This window comes from Bison bison, unplaced genomic scaffold (assembly GCF_000754665.1).
Source record: "Bison bison bison isolate TAMUID 2011002044 unplaced genomic scaffold, Bison_UMD1.0 scf7180017864221, whole genome shotgun sequence".
In the NCBI taxonomy this organism is placed as follows: domain Eukaryota; kingdom Metazoa; phylum Chordata; class Mammalia; order Artiodactyla; family Bovidae; genus Bison; species Bison bison.
In genome coordinates, this window is record NW_011494793.1 from 629,398 (window position 1) to 638,695 (window position 9,298).

At 42.9% G+C, this 9,298-nt stretch overlaps 1 protein-coding gene across 1 annotated transcript in view; it reads right to left on the reverse strand.

Moving 5' to 3' along the window:
* CALR3 (calreticulin 3) overlaps positions 1-9,298 on the reverse strand; it is a 26,449-nt gene that overhangs the window by 15,412 nt on the left and 1,739 nt on the right. The window contains exon 5 of the mRNA XM_010845671.1: positions 3,934-4,137. Coding sequence (XP_010843973.1) covers positions 3,934-4,137 — 204 coding nt within the window. The remainder of the gene's footprint in view (positions 1-3,933; positions 4,138-9,298) is intronic.

Consider the following 9,298-nt stretch of genomic DNA (forward strand, 5'->3'; position numbering starts at 1 on the left):
TTTCCACTGTTTCCCCATCTATTTGCCATGAAGTGATGGGATCAGATGCCATGATCTTAGTGTTCTGAATGTTGAGCTTTAAGCCAACTTTTTCACTCTCCTCTTTCACTTTCAGCAAGAGTCTCTTTAGTTCTTCTCAGCTTTCTGCTGTAAGGGTGGTGTCATCTGCATATCTGAGGTTATTGATATTCCTCCGGGCAATCTTGATTCCAGCTTGTGCTTCATCCATCCCAGCGTTTCTCATGATATATTCTGAGTATAAGTTAAATAAGCAAGGTGACAATATACAGCCTTGATGTACTCCTTTCCCTATTTGGAACCAGTCTGTTGTTCCAAGTCCAGCTCTAACTGTTGCTTCCTGACCTGCATACAGGTTTCTCAAGAGGCAGGTAACGTGGTCTGGTATTTCTTTCTCTTTGAGAATTTTCCACAGTTTGTGGTGATCCACCCAGTCAAAGGCTTTGGCATAGTCAATAAAGCAGAAATAGATGTTTTTCTGGAACTCTCTTAGTTTTTCGATGATCCTACGGATGTTGGCAATTTGATCTCTGGTTCCTCTGCCTTTTCTAAATCCAGCTTGAATGTCTGGAAGCTCACGGTTCATATACTGTTGAAGCCTGGCTTGGAGAATTTTGAGCATTACTTTACTAGCATGTAAGATGAGTACATTTGTGCGGTAGTTTGAGCATTCTTTGGCATTGCCTTTCTTTGGGAGTGGAATGAAAACAGACCTTTTCCAGTCCTGTGGCCACTGCTGCTGCTGCTGCTGCTGCTGCTGCTGCGTCACTTCAGTCGTGTCTGACTCTGTGTGACCCCATAGACGGCAGCCCACCAGGCTCCCCCGTCCCTGGGAATCTCCAGGCAAGAACACTGGAGTGGGTTGCCATTTCCTTCTCCAATGCATGAAAGTGAAAAGTAAAAGTGAAGTCGCTCCAGAGTTTTCCAAATTTGCTGGCATATTGAATGCAGCACTTTCACAGCATCATCTTTTAGGATTTGAAATAGCTCAACTGGAATTCCATCACCCACACTAGCTTGACTTGACTTCACATTCCAGGATGTCTGGCTCTAGGTGAGTGATCACACCATCGTGATTATCTGGGTCGTGAAGATCTTTTTTGTACAGTTCTTCTGTGTGTTCTTGCCACCTCTTCTTAATATCTTCTGCCTCCATTAGTTCCCTACCATTTCTGTCCTTTATTGAGCCCATCTTTGCATGAAATGTTCCTTTGGTATCTTTAATTTTCTTGAAGAGATCTCTAGTCTTTCCCATTCTATTGTTCTCCTCTATTTCTTTGCATTGATCACTTCGGAAGGCTTTCTTATCTCTCCTTGCTATTCTTTGGAACTCTGCATTCAAATGAGCATATCTTTCCTTTTCTCCTTTGCTTTTCGCTTCTCTTTTCACAGTTATTTGTAAGGCCATTGTTTCTCTTCTCCTTATGCAATTCCCACAGTGCATACGTTGGTTTGTTTGATGGTGTCCTATAGGCCCCTTAGGCTCTGCTTGCTTTCCTTCAGACTTGTTTCTTTCTGCTTCTCAGCCTTAATCATTTCCACTAACCTGTCTTCAAGTTCTTGGATCCTTTCTTCTATATGCTCAAACCTGCCTTTAACTCTTCTAGTGAACTTTTCATGTCCGTTGTACTTTCTAACTCCAGAATTTGATTTTGGGTTCTTGTTAAGTTTACCATATCCTTGGCTTTCTTTCTTTCTTCTTCTATTTTTTTTTCGCTTTTTTCCTATCTCCTTACTGTATTTCCATTTTCTCATATTTTTGACTTTCACTACATCTTCATTTAGTTCTTTGAGAGTCATTCAGACAGATATTTAAGTCTAACAGGTCTGTCATTAGGTCTTTTTACCAGGGACAGTTCATATTGATTTTTTTTTTTTCATTTGAGTGGGCCATACTTTCTGGCTTCTTTGTATACTTTGTGATTATTTGCTAAACACTGGACATTTGAGGCTAATGTTAACTCTGGAAATTGGATTCTCCTCCTTCTGTAGGCTTTGCTTTGTTGTTTTTGGTTTTTTGCTTGATTTGTTGAAGGCTCACTCTGTACCAAGGGTCAGCCTGGGACATAAATAGGGTTTTCTCAGGCTTTTTTCTGAGTGTTTTCCTGGGTATGTGCAGTCACTTTTTAGTTTCCCTTGCATATGCATTTGTCTTTTTAATGTCCTAATCTTTAACGCCTAGTTTCCTAAAGGGGGAAAGGTGAAAAATGAAGAGTGGGAGGGGAGGGTTCTAGCCCTTTTAGTCCCCTGGGATTCATTTCAGGGGGAAGAGAAGAGGCTTACAACAATGTATGGAGATGTAACAACAATGGCTGGCCATCTGTTTTTCTGTGCCTCTACCATCAGAAGCAGGAATCAGCCATTGGACCTCAGATCTTTGTTATTTGGAGGACAGGATCCTTTTTGCCTACCCTGGTCCCAGTAAAAGCTGCTCCAGGAACAGGGTGCACAGCTGTCTGTCAGCCATGTGGCTAGAGGTGGGAGATGGGTAGGTACTACCAGGCAAAGAACTGAAATTCACCGCCGGTGACCTCCCCAGTCTTCTGCTGGGAGGTGCAATACTTCCACTGACTGCAGAGTTCCGTAATAGTTACATCAGAAAGATTCTGCCAGTGCAACTGTTGTCTAGGTGGGGAGACAGATTCCTGGTGCTTCCTTTTCCCCCATCTTCCCAGAATCCTCATTCTTAAAGGTTTTTGAATCCACACACTTCAGTTATGTCTGGTTCCTATAGCCAAATGTGGTCCCTTCCCAATTCCAGCACAGATGTTAATTACTCCTGGTGTTATGAGACATTAAATGTATTCTAGCAGTCACCACAGAGAAGGCAATGGCATCCCACTCCAGTACTCTGCCTGGAAAATCCCATGGACCGAGGAGCCTGGTAGGCCGCAGTCCATGGGGTCGCTGAAAGTCGACACGACTGAGCGATTTCCCTTTCACTTTTCACTTTCATGTATTGGAGAAGGAAATGGCAACTCACTCCAGTGTTCCCTTGAGAATCCCAGGGATGGGGGAGCCTGGTGGGCTGCCGTCTATGGGATCACAGAGTCAGACACGACTGAAGCAACTTAGCAGTAGCAGCAGCAGCAATCAACAAGCTTTTTATGTAAGGAGCCAGACAGTAAATAGTTCTGGTTTTGTGAACTACATATTCTCTGTCATGACCATTCAATTCTGCCACTGCTGCTTGAAAGCCGCCACAGACAAGATGTGAATGAACAGAGTGAGGCTGCATTCCAATTAAGACTTCACTTGTGGACACTGAAATCTGAGTGTCTATTATTTTTATGGATCAAAAGTACTGTCCTTTTTTTAATCATTCAAAAATGTTAAAAACCTAGGAGTTCCTTGGGGACCTAGTGGTTAGGATTCTGGGCTTTCACTGCCGTGGCCAAGGTTCAGTCCCCGGTTGGGGAACTGAGACCCTGCAAGCCATGCAGTGTAGCCAAAAAAAGAGTTAAAAACCCATCCTTAGTTCACCAGCCATAATACACACAGGCTTTGGGCTGACATGGCCCATGGTCAAGGTATACATTCCTGAGGCATTCAAAATACCTGGGCTATATAAATGTTGGATAAATAAATTTCTCCCCAGAACAATAGAATGGTACAGTTGCCTTTCTGCTATATTAATTAAATCTGTGTGGGGGCATGCTAAGGTGCTTGTCATGTCCGACTCTTTGTGATCCCAAGAACTGTAGCCCGTCAGGCTCCTCTGTCCATGGAATTCTCCAGGCAAGAATACTGGAGTGGGTTGCCATGCCCTCCTCCAAATTAATTAGGTTTAACAGCACTAAAAACCTTTAGTTAGATTTTCTCAACACAACTTGAGCAAAGTCGATCTAAGGATCCTATAAGTGGAAAGGTTTTCAAAAATCACCAGAAATGGTTGTCAGTACTATCGAAACTCACCAAACATAATATAGTACTGGGACTTCCCATTCAGGTTCTTCTGATCCACGTCTGCAGGGAACAGCTTAATGTAGCCCCCTCCGCAGTCCATCTTCTGCTCATGTTTCACTGTGTACTGAATGATCAGAGTCTTCCCCTTATTGCTAAATGGTTTGAACCGTGCAGAGATGGCATAGAATCGGCTATTTTGCGTGGTTTGCAGACCTTTAAATAAAAAGTACTCATGAAGGAATAGGAATGACACCACTCAGCAAGACAGGAATTAAATGGCTATCCTCCCCTACCTAATAAACCTCCCAACCATTTATGTTGATCCTGAACCTATAGCACATCTGTACAATAATATGCAACGGGCGTGTCACTAACAGGCTCTCTGCTGCCACCGAACTTCTATCTCACATACCCATGTGTGTGTTTTTGTATTTAATATACCAGTTAGGTCTTAAGTTATAAAAACGCTTCAGTTCTAACTGACAGATATGCAGTCTAATTACAAATAAAAGATTCATTTTGCTTCCCTTCATTTTCCAAGGGGTGGGAATATACAAGGAAGCTTTGTAGCAACTGGGTTAAAAAATGGAGCATTCTGGGACTTCTCTGGTGGTCTAGTGGTTAAGAAACTGCCAGCCAGGGCAGGGGAAATGGGTGTGACCCCTGATCCAGGAAGATTCCTCATGCCGTGGAGCAACCAAGCCTGTGTACCACAACTACTAAAGACCGTGTGCTCCAGGGCCCATGCGCTGCTGGAAGAGAAGCCAGCGCCACGAGAAGCCTGCGCGCCACGACCAGAGTAGCCCCCACTCGCCACAACTGGAGAGAGCCTGCGCACAGCAACGAAGGCCCGGTGCGGTCGAAACTAACTAATCTTCTAAAAAATGAAATAGTGCCATCTGCAGCAACACGGATGGACCTTAGACTTACTTACTAAGTGAAGTAAGTCTGACAGAGAAGAAGAGATGTCCTATGACAGCCCTTATATATGGAATCCATATTTTAAAAAAAATCATGCAAATGAATTTACAAAACAGAGACTCACAGGCTTAAGAGAATGAATTTATGGCTGCTGGGGGTAAGGATATGGGGAAGGGATAGTTAGGGAGTTTGGGATGGACATGCAGACACTGCTACATTTAAAACGGATAACCAACAAGGACCTACTGTAGAGCACAGGGAACTCTGCTCACTGCTCGGTGGCAGCCTGGATGGGAGGGGAGTCTGGGGAAAAACAGATACTTGGGTATGTATGGCCAGTCCCTTCGTTACATTGTTTGTTAATTGGCTATATCCCAATACAAAATACAAAGTTGAATAAATAAATACATGGAGCAGTCTACTTCTTTACCTTAATTCTCATCATAAAACAGCTACTTTAGAGACACAATAGCTAAAGGAGAACAGAGTGCTGATCTGGAAAAAAAAAAAGGTGCTTCACCACGTGGGGTGAGTTGGTTCGAGGTGTCACCTGTATAGCGGCTCTTTTTATGAAGACAACCATCCTTTTGTTGTGTGAATCATCTTATACAAGCCTAGTCATTTACTTCAAGACCAAACTCCCTTTTCAGCAGCCACATGGCCCTGAACCAACTCCTTACCTTTTACTGGGCTATAAGACAAACCTGACCACAAGGACCTACTGTAGTAGCACAGGGAACCACACTCAATATTTTGTAATAACCTATAAAGGAAAAGAACCTGAAATATATATATATATATATATATATAACTGAAGCACTGTGCTGTACACCTGAGACTAACATGATATTATAAATCAACTATCAACTGTACTTAAAACAAGAAAGACAAACGTGAAAACAGCCAGTCTTCTTATAACCTACCCTTCTGTGCAACATAATCCTGTCCCCATAATTGCCTCTGCTGAGAGCCATCATTAATGAACCTGGCATTCTACATCAGTATGTCTAAGCCTGAATTCACCGTTGACTTCCCACTCCCACACCTACTTCTCTCTTCTCCATTCTCTCCCTCCTCAACCTCTCTCAGGTGATCTGCAGTCCCTCCCGCTACCATCCAGGCAATTCTAAGGCCATCTGGTTATAGCAAACACCCTCTTCCAACAATACAAGAGATGATTCTACACATGGACATCACTAGATGGTCAATACCAGAATCAGATTGATTATATTCTTTGCAGCCGAAGATGGAGAAGTTCTATGTAGTCAGCAAAAATAAGAACAGAATCTGACTATGGGTCAGATCATGAACTCCTTATTGCCAAATTCAGACTTAAATTGAAGAAAAGTAGGAAAAACCACTAGACCATTCGGGTATGACCTAAATCAAATCCCTTACAATCATACGGTGGAAGTGGCAAATAGAGTCAAGGGGTTAGATGTGATTGACAGAGTGCCTGAAGAACTATGAACAGAGGTTAGTGACATTGTACAGGAGGCAAGCTCAGTTGGTAAAGAATCCATCTGCAATGCAGGATACTTCGGTTTGATTCCTGGGTTGGGAAGATCTGCTGGAGAAGGGAAAGGCTACCCACTCCAGTATTCTGGCCTGGAGAATTCCATGGACTGTATAGTCCATGGGGTCACAAAGAGTTGGACACGACTGAGCGACTTTCACTTTCAGAGATCTCTTCAAGAAAATTAGAGATACCAAGGAACATTTCATGCAAAGATGGGCACAAAAAAGGACAAAAATAGTATGGACCTAACAGAAGCAGAAGATATTAAGAAGAGGTGGCAAGAACAGACAGAATTATACAAAAAAGATCTTCACAACCCAGATAATCATGGTATGATCACTCACCTAGAGCCAGACATCCTGGAATGTGAAGTCAAGTGGGCTTTAGGAAGCATCACTATAAACAAAGCTAGTGTAGGTGATGGAATTCCAGTTGAGCTATTTCAAATCCTAAAAGATGATGCTGTGAAAGTGCTGCACTCAATATGCCAGCAAATTTGGAAAACTCAGCAGTCGCCATAGGACTGGAAAAGGTCAGTTTTCATTCCAATCCCAAAGAAAGGCAATGCCAAAGAATGCTGAAACCACCGCACAATTGCACTCATCTCACACACTAGTAAAGTAATGCTCAAAATTCTCCAAGCCAGGCTTCAGCAATACGTGAACCGTGAATTTCCACATGTTCAAGCTGGATTTAGAAAAGGCAGAGGAACCAGAGATCAAATTGCCAACATCCTCTGGATCATCGAAAAAGCAAGAGAGTTCCAGAAAAACATCTACTTCTGATTCACTGACTAAGCCAAAGACTTTGACTGGGTGGATCATGATAAACTGTGGAAAATTCTGAAAGAGATGGGAATACCAGACCACCTCCTGAGAGGTGCCTGCCTCCTGAGAAATCTGTATGCATGTCAAGAAGCAACAGTTAGAATCGGACATGGAACAACAGAGTGGTTCCAAATTGGGAAAGGAGTATGTCAAGGCTGTATATTGTCACCCTGCTTATTTAACTTATATGCAGAGTACATCATGAGAAATGCTGGGCTGGATGAAGCACAAGCTGGAATCAAGATTGCCGGGAGAAATATCAATAACCTCAGATATGCAGATGACACCACCCTTATGGCAGAAAGCTAAGAAGAACTAAAGAGCCTCTTGATGAAAGTGAAAGAGGAGAGTGAAAAAGTTGGCTTAAAGCTCAACTTCAGAAAACTAAGATCATGGCATCTGGTCCCATCAATTCATGGTAAATAGATGGGGAAACAGTGGAAACAGTGTCAGACTTTATTTTTTGGGCTCCAAAATCACTGCAGATGGTGACTGCAACCAAGAAATTAAAAGACGCTTACTCTTTGGAAGAAAAGTTGTGACCAACCTAGACAGCATATTAAAAAGCAGAGATGTTACTTTGCCAACAAAGGCCCATCTAGTCAAGGCTATAGTTTTTCCATTAGTCACATATGGATGTGAGAGTTGGAATACAAAGAAAGCTGAGCACCAAAGAATAGATGCTTTTGAGCTGTGGTGTTGGAGAAGACTTTTGAAAGTCCCTTGGACTGCAAGGAGATCCAACCAGTCCATCCTAAAGGAGATCAGTCCTGACTGTTCACTGGAAGGACTGATTTGAAGCTGAAACTCCAATACTTTGGCCACCTGATGTGAAAAACTGACTCATTTTAAAAGATTCTGATGCTGGGAAAGATTGGGGGCAGGAGGAGAAGAGGACAACAGAGAATGAGATGGCTGGATGGCATCACTGACTTGATGGACATGAGTTTGAGCAAGCTCCGGGAATTGGTGATGGACAGGGAAGCCTGGAGTCCATGGGGTCGCAAGGAGGTGGACACGACTGAGCCACTGAACTGAACTGAAGGCCATCTGACTCACCCCACTCCTCAGCCATCACCATCACCTCTCAGCACCTCCCTTCTCTGTCTAGTTAAATTCTGTGGATCTTTCCATCCATGACTTCTATGTCATGATCCTGGGAGACCACAATGAGGGGTGGAATTAACCAGTATACTCAGTGTCTTGCCTGTATCTGCTCTCAGTAGACACGTGCTGGAGTGAATGAAATGCAGTCTAGAGCCTCAGCATTCCAGGTTGGAGGAAGGAAAAATATTATGGTGGAAAAAAACAAATGACAACTCTGCTCCTTAGACAAGCTTCATAGAACTTGTCATTTTCAACTCCATTTTTTCCATTACAGCCTGACAATTTGGAGTACCATGTATCTATGAAACAATACAAGTACATTCTAAAACCAGAGGTTGCCGGGTTTTAGGGCAACATTGCTGTAACAGGGCCAAGATGGAAGATGAATGGAAGGTGAACGGAAGGTGGTAAAGAGGGGAACTTTTCATCTAAATCAGGGGTTGGTAAACTTTTTTCTGTTAAAGCCAGGGAATAAACATTTTACACTTTTGAGAGTCTGAACTACTCAATTCTGCCTTGAGAATTGTAGTCCGAAAGCAGTCACAGACTGTATGCAAATAAGTGAGCATGGCTGTGTTCCACTAACCCTTTATTTACAGACTGTGAAATTTCAGACACTGCATGGAACGCTTCGTATAACTTTAACGCATCACAAAATACTACTTCCCTTTCTTTTTCCTCCAACAACTAAACAATGAAGAGGGGACTCCCTGGAGGTCCAATGGTTAAGAATTGGCCTTGTAATGCAGGAGACAGAGGTTAAGCTCTGTTCTGGAAACTAAGATCCCACATACCGCACAGCAACTAAGCCAGGGTGACACAGCTAGAGAGCTCGTGCATGGCAAGAAAAAGATCTCCTCGCCATGGAACGGAAGCTCCCGCATGCTGTGACTAAGCCCTGAGGTGGATTAAAAAGAAAATTTAGAAATCTAACTGGGTGTATAAAAAAACAGGCAGTAGTTTGTCTACTTTTAATTATTAGGAATGAGAAGCCAAAACG